The sequence below is a fragment of the Melanerpes formicivorus genome, unplaced genomic scaffold (genome assembly GCF_026170545.1).
Source record: "Melanerpes formicivorus ecotype bairdi unplaced genomic scaffold, bMelFor1.0.p_v2 SCAF_28, whole genome shotgun sequence".
NCBI lineage: Eukaryota > Metazoa > Chordata > Aves > Piciformes > Picidae > Melanerpes > Melanerpes formicivorus.
In genome coordinates this window covers 6,491,575-6,506,433 of record NW_027142380.1, presented here as the reverse complement: position 1 = coordinate 6,506,433, position 14,859 = coordinate 6,491,575, and the positions used below count along the sequence as shown (strand labels likewise).

At 44.9% G+C, this 14,859-nt stretch overlaps 1 protein-coding gene across 5 annotated transcripts in view; it reads right to left on the bottom strand.

The window, feature by feature from the left end:
• MITF (melanocyte inducing transcription factor) overlaps positions 1 to 5,946 on the bottom strand; it is a 111,279-nt gene extending 105,333 nt beyond the window's left edge. For 4 of the 5 annotated variants that reach the window (XM_068154342.1, XM_068154344.1, XM_068154345.1 and 1 more), the window contains exon 1: positions 5,558 to 5,731. In XM_068154342.1, coding sequence (XP_068010443.1) covers positions 5,558 to 5,661 — 104 coding nt within the window. In that variant the 5' untranslated portion in view covers positions 5,662 to 5,731. The other variant, XM_068154343.1, reaches the window with a different exon arrangement.
• Between the last annotated feature and the right edge of the window lie 8,913 nt (positions 5,947 to 14,859).

Here is a 14,859-nt window from a genome sequence, read left to right as displayed (position 1 = left end):
AAGCTTCCTGCTTGCCAGAAAGGTATGGATTTATTTCATGCAGAGTGCATGTGTACTTACAACTAATACAGCCAGCAGTCAAAAAAAAACAAAAAGAAAATACATGTGCATGCTAAAAGGTGCAAAGTCAGTGCAGTCAGCTCAAAATATCTGTGCACTCTCTGATCAGCCTGGCAGCTGAACAAAATCCTCCCAAGGGAAGCAGGCTAGGGGAGCAAAAAGGTGATGTTCAGTAGCTTGTATCAAAGCAAATGCTGAACTGGATTTCATGGGCTATTTCTGCTTCCTTGCTAAATAGCAAAGGCCTACTGCAAATAACAGAGTCAGAGTTTCACAGAAGAGAAAAGGTCAGCGAGGATCTCTTGCCATGGAAAATGCTCCGCTGCAGACAAGGAGCAGCACCCGCTCCCAGTGCAAAGGAACTGAAACACCACTTATTGTCTCCACATGTTTATACAACAGACACTCCAACTGCAGCCTTCCCTTTAAAGGCTGTTTGCAAAAATAAAAAAAGTACTAAAAGCTGTGGCAAGGGTTTCCTTCCCAGTCAAGTGAATTTGAGGTGCAGCATAAACATGGGATTATTGACTCACTCACAAAAACCTTACCAGAGCTTTCAGAGAGACATACTTCTGGCTTAACTCTACTCCCACTGCCATCGCTTCAGCCTTCTATCATTGACTTCAGGCAGGGCTAGCCTACATAGCACTTTAAACTCAGCTATTATTACCTTTTAGTTTAAAATATGTAATGTTCCTCTGTACCAGACGGAAAAATATTTCAGGAACTTTTTAAATCTGTTCCTCCAAGATACATTTTCATTTTTTTTTCAAACACCCTGAGACGCGGTTCCTGGATGCAAGCACATGTGACCTGTTCTAAATAAAGGATATTTTCCACTTCTTGCACAACTGGAACAGATATAAGCAGTAGCTTGAGCAAACTGCATTGCAGAACCCAACCAGAATATAAAACACTCGAATAAGATCCATAAATAGCAGTAATATGAAAAGACTACCTCCAATAAGGCACAAACTCAGTGTTGAGAAGCCTAATGTAATCAAGTTCAAATTTAATCACGCTGCAAAGTTCATTTACAAAATTAAATTTGATCATCTGCAGACTAAGGCACTTTAGAAAAGTCCTCTTTGGCTCCAGAGTAGGCACAGGGTTCAAAAATGTGTGTCTCCGATGAAATTAATAGTTCCTCAACAAACACTGTGTATTAAAAGGGATGTTTTAACTAAATCAAGACTTGTTTAATAGAGCACCAGAAGAGGAAGAAATGAGGAATGCTTTGCAGAGGATCCTAACTGGAAAGGGATAAGGCACTAGCCCATAGAAGTCAAATATTGAAAGTTTACACACACAAAAAAAAAGCATCTGGATACCAGGAATGAAGAGAATTTTACAAGACCATCACTGCTTCACTAATGACAGACTCTACATCTCAATGCTCTTGCTCATAAAGCAAGAATAAGCTTCCAACAATACTCTCATGTAACTTAAAAGCATTTCCTAATAATTTATTCCACCAAAAATACTTCAGTGACTGCATCACTCAGGTGCTCTTTAAACCTGTCTGAAAATAAACAAACTGGGAAAGGGCAACAGAAAATAGCACAAATAGCAAAAAATTACCTGCAGGAACACGGTTTTATGAAGAGCAAGGCAATAAATCACAATAACTGACAATAATCTGCTGACACTTGGTGGGTCACATAACATCCAAATGGACACAGAACACAGAGAGCAAGAAACTGAATATAAACCCCTTTTTTTTTTGCTGCATTTGGCACTTCTAGGTTAGTTCAAGCCACCCTGTGCAAAGGCAGACTGTGAAGTCCTTACTTGAAGATATCAGTTTGATATCCAAAACATTGCTTTAATAAGTCAAATGATGTAAAGAATCAGCAGTATCATAGACTGAAGTTAAGCCTACAGTGCCCTGATGACTGCATGCAAACACACGAGGATGTGTGTTTACCTTTGGTAATAACTGATAGCTTTCTTCAACTGTTTGCCTGAAAATAAAACTCCCATCATTTTCACTGTGCACTGCTTGCATCAGAAAAGAAATCTTACTCGTTCATTACACACACACATATTTAAATGTATGCACTTATAAGTTAAAACTATTATCCTCAGAAATATGGGAGGAGAGGAATAAAGTATGAATGTGAGGGGGAAAAAAAATAAGTCTCATTGTCTTACTGGCAAATCATACAGCCCAGTTTCCTCCCACAGTGAAAAAGTGACTCTGGAGAAACCAAAGCAACCAAAACATCTTCTCAGTTTTCAAAGATACTCAACCACAGCAAATTCCAAAGAACCCTTAAACATAGCCAGTGCTCCACACAAGAAGCTAACTTCTCATGAGTCTGGGGAGTTTCGGAAATACAGCTGGAATTGATGTATCTCAGCCCCATGTACTCTCCCCCAGTCCCTGTGATTAAAGCTTTTTGCTGGGCTTACATTTTTCCTTGGCTTCTAACATTCAGCTGTGGCTTGGCCTAAGTTAGTACAGTATTTACTGCAAAAAGCTTTTAAATCAGACCCCTTGTGGCTTTGAATTGCAGATGAATTATGAAATACGGATGGAGTAACTGCAAGGGCACAGTGAAGAGGAGAAATCTTTAACTGGATGCTTGTTTTCTAGAATATAACAATCTGGGAGGAAGAAAATAGGAGAGTCTTACTGAGTGAAGAACCATAATACAGGCAGGACCAAGTTAAACTAGGCAACAAGAAAAGTTTCCTCTTGGTTCAGAGCACAGACATTCTTGCATATTTCTGAGCTGGATGGCTTTATGTACTCACAATTTCAGCTGCTATAAGTAAGCCGAGAATGCTTCTCACCTCTTCTGGTTAAAGACGATCAGAGAAAGCCCTGAATGTTGCTAGGAAATCAGCAGTTCCCACCAGGGAAAGGAGTAGATAGCTATTTAGACTCATCTCCTAACGTCAGCTATTGCCTCTGGTTTGTCAGCTCCCCAGGCACCTTTCCAGGCAAGGCTGCAGGGAAGATGGCAAGAAAGCTATTCCCATGGCCGCAGTCCCATTGCTACACCACGCTGACCTGGTGCTACTCCACTGACTGCTGTGCAATTACTCCTGATTTACATCCACAAGAGAAAGCAGCAGGGTGATGTTGGATACTCTTGATAATCATCTGTCAGACTGGTTTTGGGCCTGAGCAAAGCTGAAGGACCACAGAAGTCCTCTTAGATTACAATCTGCACAACATGAAGCAAACAGGTTTGTGAGCAACTTTTGCCTCCTGTTATCATGAAATTTTATCGGCCTGGCTCCAGGGACAGGTTTATGCAGACCTGGCAGGGGTCCCGGCTCCTTTGCCTCTTCATCTCCCACAAAACCAGGAAGACAACTGAGACTCTACTCCAAGGTAAGCGCTGTACGTGAGCTACGCAGGCTCTGCACTGAGGTTGACATGTTAGTTTGCTATCTGCCAGGAAAACCGTGTAGTCTTATTCCACCCCCAGGGCTCCCTCTTCTTGCATGCCCAGGTACGTGTGAAGGGACACAAGGCAGACTGGGGCAAGCTGGTCACTTCTGCTACCCAACAAGCCCTCCTAGAAACATCAGAACACATACTGGCCCGAGGCACCACCAGAATGTCAAGATGACTGACACAGGGATCCCTTTAAACCCGAAGGCTGGGCAGTGCCGGCTCTGCAACAGTATCAGGTAAGAATGTACTGGAGAAATTCTGTCTAAGAAGTTTGAAGTGACAACCTTCAGAAGGTGGCCAAGTAGTCTAGTGCTTCCTCTTCCAGAGTACCTTTATTCGCTTCCCTAAGAAAAGTGAACAACTTAGGCAATTCTGCTCCCAAAGCATCAAGCCCCAGGAATTAAAGGCAGTTGGGGCATTTGTACAAGGTCAAATGCAGATTTACTATGAAAATTCCAATGCTGGCCTCTTGTCTGAAGGCTTAGACACTACACTATCTGAAGACACAGACAAACTGCTGACTACAAAGTGGACAACCACGACAGGACAACTCCTGCATGCCAGCTAGAATCCACAGCTGTTGCAAAGAGGGCTATTTGACAACGGTGCAGTTATCACTACCTACCCCATAACTGCTGGTGACACAGACACTGTGTCCAAAGCCTTGTGGGTCTCCTAGCTGCCTCCCTTACAGGTGGAACCCACCACTGCCGATGAACCCATCTTTGCTGCGCTGCCCTCTCTCCCTGGATTAGTTTGGCTCCCAGCTAACTGCTTGGGCAATGGCAACTTCTCCGCACAGTCTGGGAGGGCAGAGGAGTTCTGGCAGCTTTGGTTACCTTGGCTATGTGCACCATTTCTAAGCAATATCAAACATTCAAAGCCAGAGAGCGCTGCCACGAAGACAGGCTGCAGGAGGTGGGCCCTCCATTTGCCAGTCCTTGCAAACAGTGGTAGAATCTTCAACAACATCTTTAATGTTTCTTAAACATTCAGAACATGATCAACAATTCATTTGTTTACTCTGAAGTCTGTCTGACAGGCGACACAATCTGAGCTCATTTTAGCACAAGTTTCCTTTAAATATTTACCTTCTCATTCATTTTTCAAACGCATACACAGACATAGAGAGAGCATTGTTCAGAACTAAAAACCATGACGATAAAGAGAGACTAACAGCAGACTTGATTACAAACAAGACACTCTGGCAGCAGCAACCTTCGATCCAAGTGAGTACTGCTTAGCAGAGCGTTGTGGTGAAATGGAGGGTTCGTTACCGCCAGAGCGCTTTGAATGAAGCAGCAGAGGAGGGAGAAACGTGCCACTGCTGACACAGTAGATGCTCAAGGCGTGGGAGCGCATTTGCTTGCCTTTTTTTTTTCCCAGTACTATGACAGAAAGTTGGTACCGAACAGCCCAGACAGGAGAGAAATCCACACTGCCTTGTTTCCCTTTACAAACCATATCTATGTACCGCAGCCGCTCCAGATAAGAATAAAACATATCTCGGCGAGAAAATACTCCAGGAAGAGAGTGACGTACCTAGGGAAAAGTTTTCAGTGCCCAAGCACGAACGAGTAAGAAACCGTCTCTCAAAAGTCGAAAGAAAACCCCCAAGACACCTTTACACGCACAAGACCTTGCAACAACTTTGCAGCTTGGCGCTGACCCCACCCCGGTGCCGCCGCACCTGCCCGGCGGGGGGACACAAGGACGGGCGGCAGAAGCGGTGGCTGTCACCGGGGGGCAGGTGCCGCCGGTGCCTTGCGTGTCCCGTCCCCGCCCCGAGAAGCCGGCGGGGGCTCCCCCGGCGTGACAGCGAGGCCCCGCACGGCCAACAATGCCCTTTTACATAACGCGGGCCCGGCCCGCCCTCCCGCCCAACAACGCCGCTATTATGGCAGGAAGCACTAAATGGCCGCCCCGCTGCGCAGGATGCCTCCCCTCAGCGCGGGGGGCGTGCGGGGCTATTTCAGCCTCTACAAACGGCCTGGCTCAGCGCAGGGACCCGCCGCGGCCCCGCAGCGCGGGGGCATCGCGTCCTCCGCCCCGGCGGGGTGGGTCGCCGGCCGCCGCCTGTCCCACCTGCTCTTGAGGGGCTGGCTCTTCAGCTCGTAGTATGTCTTGGGCTCCTCGTGGAACTCCTCGCCCACCTCGAAGTCCGGCACGATTCCCGACTCAGCCTGCATCGTCGCCGCTACGAGAGGGAGAGACGGGAGGTTACCGCCGAGCCCAGCCGAGCCTCGCCGCGCCGCCCGCTCTCACACACACCAGCGCCGCCCGCCCCGCCTGGGACTTGTAGTCCGCCCCGGGGCCGGCCCGGCCGCCTCCGCCCGCTGCGCACTACAATTCCCGCCGAGCCGCGCCGCGAAGGGCCGGGCCGGGCCCGCCGCTGTCAGCCGGGAACGCGGGGGTGGGGGCAGCCAAGCGCAGCCGAGGCGAGACGAGAGCGGCCAAGCCGTGCCCGCCACCTGCCGCCCTCTCCGGTTTCTCGGCCCCCGCCCCCCCAAGGCTGACGTCACACGGCTCTGACGGCAGGCAGGCGGCAGAGTGACGTCACGCCTGCTCTCGCTGGACAACGAAGGACAGGGTTCCCTGCAGCCATGCCCAGTCCAGGACCAGCCCCACTATAGAATCATCACATGGTTGGTAAAGCCCTCTAAGATCGTCAACACCGTCATGCCCACTAAGCCATGTCCCCAAGTGCCGTGTCCACACATTTTTTGGCCACCTCCAGAGATGGTGACTCCACCACGTCCCTGGGAAGGCTGTTCCTATGTTCCTGTGCTTGGCCATTCTTTCAGCAAGTAAATGTTTCTTAAATTGTCCAGCCTAAACCTCCCCCGGTGCAGCTGAAGGACGTCTTCTCTTGTGTCATCACTTCATACTAGGGAAAAGAGGCCACCCCCCACCTCACTACAAGCTCCTTTCAGGGAGGGAGTGAGAAGGTTTCCCCTGAGCCTCCTTTTCTCCAGACTAAACAATCCCAGTTCCCTAAGCTACTTCTGGTAAGACTTGTTCTTGAAAGCTTTCACTGTATAGGCAGGGGGGCTTTTCATTGCACCCTTGAAAACGTCTGGCAAAGAGTCTTGTCAGACTCAGCGGTGGGTGCCCAGCAGTACAACATTCCTGTGCAGCTTCAGGCTCAGGCGCTGACCTTGTTAGGAGTTCAGTAGAGGATGAAGATGGGGGTTATGTTAGGCAGAGGAGGATGTGATGGATTTGAGTGTAAACAACAGAGATTTAGAGGTGATAGAAGATGGGACATTGTTGATAATTTATTTTGCCAGGTATAAAAATGATGGAGACTCACATCTCAGCACTCTGCACTTTTCCAGAATAAGTTCTCAGCACAACAATCTGTAGCTCTAAGAGGCTTCTTTCAAACTTCGTGTGTCTTTACAAATTGGCAAAAGCTCATAAACGTTGTGAAGAAAGGTGCAGTAAAATTAGAAGTATGAGAGCCAGCTGGCTTGCAGTTATTTGCAGCAGAAGTTTTTTAATATTGCCTCATGTTCCAGATTGTCTCCTGGCAGGATTAGGAAACGAAGAGCAGACAATCTTTGAACACAGTTAGGAAGAGCCTCTGCCACAGTATGTTGTAGCCACAACAGGCATCAGGTCCCAGGGAGAGCTGACACAGGAGGACATGGATGGGCAAGGAGGTTTCAGCATAGGGGGATTCAGGTCGTGTTGAGGATCAGAGACATCCTGTGTCTGCTAAGCCTCTGTGAGTGATGGAATTAGTCTGTATTCCCATGCTCATGAGGGGCTGTGTGTCAGCACTGACAATCAGGATATTCTCATTTACAATCCAGAGGGCAAGAAACCTCCTTCAGCTCTGTGCTCTTTTCTCACTGTAACATTAGGATGACAGGGACCTTCCAGTTCAGAAACACCATAGGAAATCTAATCCATGGGGTTTCCCCAGAGCTTTGACCCCACTAAATGAAGTCACAGCACAATTCAAAGGACATTTGAGGATGCTGTTAACTGATGCCTTGTAATTCCGGTGCTATAATATCCCTCTTATCTAAAATGACCCCACTCGTGTTGTATCAGTGCAGCACCACCAACTCCAGCAGACTGGGTAAACCAGAGAATAGGATTTTCCAATTGTACTTTTCCTCATCTCAGATGCAGAAGCTGCTTGGCATTGCACTGGAGACTGCGCACACCTGGACAGCCAAGCCTCCTGCTCATTTCAGGCAGCGCAAGATATGATGAAATAAACCCAAGGATTTTAGCTTGGTTTAGAAATTTAGGTCCCAGATTATTCTGCAGCTGCCAAACTCCCAGCAATGACTTAAGAGCAAGAGTAATTACTTTAATGAATCAGATATAACAAATTGGATAAGGCCCTGAAGAATGTTCTTTTGAGCCCACATTGGCAGATGGCTGGGATAGCTTGACAGAGGAGTAGGCTTGCTAACAGTGCTTTGGGCACGCACACACACAAAAAACAACAACCAACAAACAAATGGTTAGGGACAACTTAGAAAAAAACACACTGCTAAGGTACATTTACAGCCTGAGCCTCTGTGGGTTTAGGGGTGCTTCTGATGAACTGTGCTTTCAGGACTGAAGAAATGCTACATGATTTGATGAAAGGTAATGAGTAGTAGGACTCATCTCTTTATAAGGATTTTTCATCTGGTGTTCCAGGTGTAAAAATGAGATACTCTCTTCTGCTATTAGAAATGTATGGCTTAGGAGCGTTCTGTTTCAGTTATAGTACTAGTTCTGAAGAGCTAAGAGCTAGCATGTAAATGTACATTCTGGGTAATGCTGCTTCACTTGAGATTCTGCAGCTTCAGTAGGGCTGCTGTGTGCAGCTCCCAGGGAGAGAGGAAGCTGCTTTTCTTGTCATCACACCATGAAGCTTTTATTTCTGCTTTTCATCCCTCCTCTGTGCAACACAAAGTTTGTATTTGGTGTTCAGTTGAGGGCAATTCCTCATTGAACCTGGGCTAATTGGGACCTTTGCGCTGTTTTGCTGAGTCATACAAAGCATTCTTCTGTTCATAATAGATGTCATTTGCGTTTATAGTATTTTTTTAGAGTCTATCTTTCAGGGTGAAGGAACAATACTTCCACTGTGCCTCAGCAGAATACTGATACGTAAGCATGGCCCAAAGCAAGCAAAGCTAAATCCTATTATGCCAATATTGCAATTAGATTTCTATAAAGAAAAGTAATCACAAAATACATACTAAGTGAAATTAAAGATTATGTCACTATCTTTGTGATATAGACTTTAGACTTCTGTATAACTCTGCTGAGTGTTTTCCAGTTATGTCAAACTGCTTCGAGGAGGTGAGTAAGAATCATAGAATTGTGAAATGGTTTGTGTTCAAATGGACCTTAGAGATCATCTAGTTCCAGACCCCATGCCATGGGCAGGGACACCTTCCACTAGACCAGGTTGCTCAAAGCCCTGTCCAAGAAGACCTTGAACACTTCCAGGCTTCTCTAGGCAGCCTGTTCCAGTGCTGCCTCAGCCACACAGTAAAAAACTTCTTCCTATTATCTAATCTAAATCTACTGTCTTTCAGTTTGAAACCATTACCCCTTCATCCTCTCACTACATTCCCTGACAAAAAGCCTCTCCTCATCTTTCCTGCAGACCCCCTTTAGGTATTGGAAAGCCATTGTAAGGTCAAGAACAATTATCCCATTTAGCAAAATGAAAACAAAACGCAGAAAGGTCATTTGTCAAACAACAAATCCATGGCAGAACACGAGCTTTAATCTACTGTTTGCATTAATGGCATAGCCTTACTAAGACTCTTACTGGGTAGGATTTCTGTAGCATTGTCACTCCACTAAGAGCGATGACCTATGAGCAAGTCCCAAAAGCTCTCTAGGAGGTAAGTCAGGTTTTATCACGGGTACAGTCCTGTAATCAGATTTAGGAATCACTGGGATTGCACATCTTGTTTTGCTAATTGCCTGAAACTGGCCTTGCTTTCAAGAATGATTTAATGCAAATCACAGCCAGAGGAAAACAAACTGCATCTATACTGACAGCTACATTAGTTTGTTCCCTTGAAGAAAATATTCCATTTGCCTACATTTCTCTCTCTCTGTTTTTTTCCCCCTTCAAATAGAATGAAATTCTCATGCCTTGTTAATTCCTTCCTAGAGCTGCAAATTAACAGCTATCAATAGAGGTAGTCTCAGTACTTATATGACACTTATGCCTTGTTCTTCACACAGACTAACACAACCCCCTCCAAAAATCATGAGCAATTGTGTCTGGGCTCCTCAGCTCATCTTAGCTCCCCAGTGCCATGCAGACATCCTCTCCTCTGCTCATCATTGTTCAGTTATTTTTCAACAGATGGGTCTGATATTGCTAAAGCTGTTAAAATAAGTGTTCAGCTTATTAGACAAATTCTCCTATTCTGACTAGATTCTAGTCAAGATTCTAGACTAGATTCTTGTCAAGTCTTAGAAGCACAAAGATTCAGGAGACTGAAGGACCTCAGTTGTGTAGCTCCCAAGGAGTAGGGTTTATCAGGAGACACAGCTCTTCCTCATTCTGAACCAACATTTCCTGTGATTTCAGCAATGGTTTTCAAGATACTGTGGGGTGCACAATTTAAAATGCAGCAAGCACATTGGACAGAGCTGCTATTTCCCCCCACCCTGCCCAGTGATTACTCTTTATAGTTCCCTCATTTGTGGTATATTCACTTATAATCCTCATATTTTTTCCTCTTCTGGCATACAAGTACCATTTAAAATGGTTCTCCCATCAGTAATCTTACTCAAACCATGGTCTGACGATCTCTAGCTGATGGAAGGGAGTGGCAGCATAGACTGGTATCTCTATAAGTAGGCAAAAAATTGCCACCTGACTCAGCAGACTTCCCAGTATGGAAGACTTCCCCAACAATTTGTGCATTCATTTGATGAGGAAAGGAAGAGGTCAATGCTGCTATTAAAAAAAAAAAAAATGAAATAAACAGACATGTGACTTATTTCTGAAGAAAGTTCCCTTTGCATTCATTCTCTGAGTTGTACACTGTGAAATTTGGGAAGAGAATGCAATTTATCCCTGAAGACTAAAAGACAAGAGGTTGTGATCTCTCTTTACCTCCCTATAAGGCAGAAGAATTGTTTAAAGGCTTTCAGCATTGAATACAGAAAGAAAGGTGGCATTTCAGGGAGAGCTTTCAGTGGAGAGATTTATGTAGGGTCCCAAAGGAACACCTCTATCCCATTTCTTTGCTCCACCAGCTACGTATTTTGCCAGTTAAGATCTCCTATTCTAAATCTCTCATTAAAATTTTTTCACTCTCCAGGTCAGATGTAGCAGAGAGCTCCTCTCTTCCCATGCTCTTTGTTACTCTGCCTCATTTCTTAAGTTTCTTTTTGTCCAGCCACACCATGTCTTTGCAGATCAGCAATATGGCACCCATTGTCCTTCCCTCCCCAGCTGCCATCCCCAAATATTTGCCCACCCAAGATGCAATCCATTTCAGACATCATCTTCCTTCACCTCCCAGCAATACTCTCTCACATTTACTCCGGCTTTAATCACAATTCCTGCCTACCCTGACTGCCATTTCAGCTTCTCTCTCGTAAGATGCAGTTACCATCCTTTCTGCTTTCAAATCAAAGGGATTTCTTCTCCCTGCTCAGGAAAATAAACCAAACAAGTTCCTTTCAGCATAAGCTCCCTACACACAGCACCTCAGAAGTGTAACAGTGGGGAAATCCTGCTCCCATTCAGGATGGAAGATGTCCAAGAGGGATGAAACGCATGTAAATTTAACTACTTAGCTGCTGCTTTGCTGTGCACCAGATACAGCTTTCCAAAGAACCACCATTTAGCCTGATTGTCACAAGAGCAGCACTTGGCATATCTCTGGCATACATGAAAACCAGCAGCCACATACATCAAGATAATTCTTCCAAGCAAGAGGAGTTTGCATGCAGGGCTTTGCTAGACAGCCAGCAGCAACCAGATGTTTTGAGAGGCAATAAAAAAAAACCAAACCATTTTATGAGGGAAAACAACAGACCAGATACCCCAGGTCTCAGCAGGACAGCCTTGTTCCCCACAGCCTGCCCCACACAAGATGCTGTCGCCAGGTCTAATTGCTTCACTGCAAGGTTTGCATCTGCTTCTCTCAGTAAACGTTTCAAGTTCTCAGATAGAAAATGGGCCCACTCATTGCATGAATACCCCAGGAGAAATGATCAGAATTCATATTTTAAATTATAGTTTCAACGACTGTGTCATCAGTTTGGAACAAAGTCTGAAACCCTGTCAGTCCCAGGGTGGTTTTATCAGCAGAACTGGAGGTGATTAATTCTGCAGCTGGGGCTCCTGAATGAATTGGGTTACTCTAATGAATCATCCACTAATTCCTAGTCCTCCCTTTCTTCATCTCTGCCATATTTGGATGGGTAACAGAAGAATTCAAGGGGGAACTGGACAATCTCTGTTGTTCAATATCCTTATTTTGATTTTCACATGTTCCTCTTTCCAGACACTAACTCATGACACTGGTTAGCAACAGTGGCAGTGGTGCAAACAGAAGCTGCAAGAGCAATGTCATTCTGACTTGGCTCTAAGGCAAAAACATCTACACTGGGGATTAAGTCATTCCCTCTGGTTCTTCATCAAAAGAACAGTCTTTGTGATTTCCACGTTACAGACTGAGCTTACTGAGGATTTGCAGGATGGAGAAGAGTCACCTGAGGACTCTCACTTTAAGTCCATTGACTGCAGAGGAGAATCTGACAGACTCTAAACCAGACTCCTGGATGGTAACACCCAGTAACCCTTGAATACAGCGGTGCCTTTGCAAGCTGAGAGGCAGGCAGTTGGTCTCTTTTAAGTGAGAGCTGAGATTCTCCTGAGCTAATACCACCCTTAAGAACTGCCACCTTAAGAAAAACAATTCTAAAGCTAAGAACAAGGTCAGAAGAGCTGACAGCAGACGATGTGTGACCAGCTCCTCCCAAGGACCAGAGGGTTATTCTCCCAGTAGGAAATAATTTGCGCCTGGCTTCTCAAAGACTGCTACAAAAAGGCATGCAAACTCATCCTGCTGAGCGTGCTGGTCTTTTGCAAGCTTTCTGGGAGAGGGAAAGGCAGCAGCAGAAGCAGACAGATGTACCTCAGGAGGTATCGCCATCACAGCCATAGATAGGCTGAGAACAACTTCTTGAAACCCAGTAAAAGTCCACAGAATGAAGTTTGTGAAGGCAACCTCATTTGGCTAGCACAGCAACGCAAATCCAGTAATTAAACTGGTGCAAAGGCCAAAGCAGACATGGATAAACCAGGTTAAACTCTCACTTACGCCGATTTAATGTCATTTGGAACAGCATCAGTGCTAGTTAAACTGATTATACAGTTAACTGGGTTAAATTCATTTGCCTTAAGTACTGGCGTTGCTTTAACTAGACTGCTTTAAAATCACAACCAAACAGGGTACACCTCTGCCAGTTTTTCCCTGTTGTATTTAAGCCAGCACAACCTATAGAGACATGTGGAAGCTGCTTTTACTGAGGAGCAAAGTGCGTCCAGAAAAGAGGACTTGGCCCAGCAGTGCTGGTCTCCAGCGTCTCATTCTCACCTTTGCTGAGCAACTGTCTCACCTTCACGTCAACAACACTTAGGGCTAAATTTGTTTCCTGAAAATCCTATTATAAAAGGTGAGACCAAAATCACAGCCCATTTTTTTCAAAGTACATATAATCTCATCAGTTGAAGGGGAAGGTGTTTGCTTTCTTCCCCACTGTCCAATAATAGTTTTGAATGAAAAAAAAAAATCACCCAAACAAACCAAACAAAACAACAAAACCACAGATGTTTTTCAGTGTAAACTTTCTCAAGCTTTCTGTTTTGATACAGTCTCATGAATGCTTCTTGTGCTTTGTCTTGTCTTTTGAGATTTCATTACAAGTGTTTGAGGAGAACAGGGCTTTCCCCCCGCCCTTTTCTTTACATTAGAAATACAAACATTTGTATCTAGCAGGCACAATGAGCTCAAATATCAAGACCCTCATATTTCTGTTTTATACCAGATCTTTACACATGTGTCATGAAACACAAAGCCTGTGCAAATGTCTTAAAATACTCACTCACCTGAAATCAGAATAAAGCATTCAATATTATTCTATCATTCTCTGTTCTGATAGGACCTCACCAGGAGTATTGCATCCAGCTTTGGAGCCTTCAACATGGACCTGATGGAGCAGGTCTAGGGGAGGGCCATGAAAATGATCGGGAGGCTGGAACATCTCTCTTATTAGTGTAGGCTGAGGGAGCTGGGGGTGTTCAGCCTGGAGAAGAGAAGGCTCCATGGAGACCTTACAGCAGCCTTCCAGTGCCTGAAGGGAGTCTACAAGAAAGCTGGAGAAGGCCTGTTTAGAAAGGCCTGTAGAGATAGGACAAGGGGCAATGGTTTGAAATGAGACAAGAGTAGATTTAAGTTGGATGTTAGGAACAAATTCTTTATTATCAGGGTGGTGGAACACTGGAACAGGTCACCCAAGGAGGTAGTTGAGGCCCCATCCCTGGAGCTATTCAAGGTCAGGCTGGACAAGTCTCTGAGCAACCTGATCTAGTGGATGATGTCCCTGCTGACTACAGGGTGCTTGGACCAGTTGACCTTTGGAGACCACTTCCAACCCAAACCATTCTATGTATCTATGATGATTCCACTAAACATTATTTTAATATCCTTCCTGAAGCCAGTATCCATTTGGGTTTTCTCATCTGCAACATTTCTGCTACAGTTCATTTCTGTCTCACTACCTAAAGAGTTTGTCTTCAAACAAAAACTAAGCAGTGAGAGAATCAGAAATCCAAAGGAAAGAAAAACAAAGTCTTTAGTACATAAATCCTGCTGAGATGTGTGGAGTTTTAAAAGCAGAGAAGTTAAAGGATAAGGGCCAATTTGTTGAATTTTTGTGTTACCTTTCACACTTTTGGATGGCCAAAAAGGATGCCCTCAGCCATTAAAACAGGGTGGCATGTACTTTGAATCTGTATTTTACAGAGGTAATTGTTAGCATCAAGGGCCAGAACTACATGTAGCTGGGATCAAACCTGACTGTAGGAAAAAAACCCCTCTTCTTAAGTGACCATTAAATGCTTTACTCCTAATGTGTGCCTACTTCAGAGACACCACAGGGATGTAATCCTTTATTTTCTTTTTTCTCTCAGCCAGCTGCCATTTGATCTAAACAGACAATGTATGTCTGTGTCACTACCTCCATCTACCTGGAAATGATAATTTGCCAGAGGATCTTTTTCTTTTCAGACAAGGGGCTTTGTTAAGAAAAGGGAAGTTTAAGGCCTGATAGCCTGGCATGCTAGAAGTGGCTCTGTCAGACCCATTGCCAACTTGTAAAAGAAG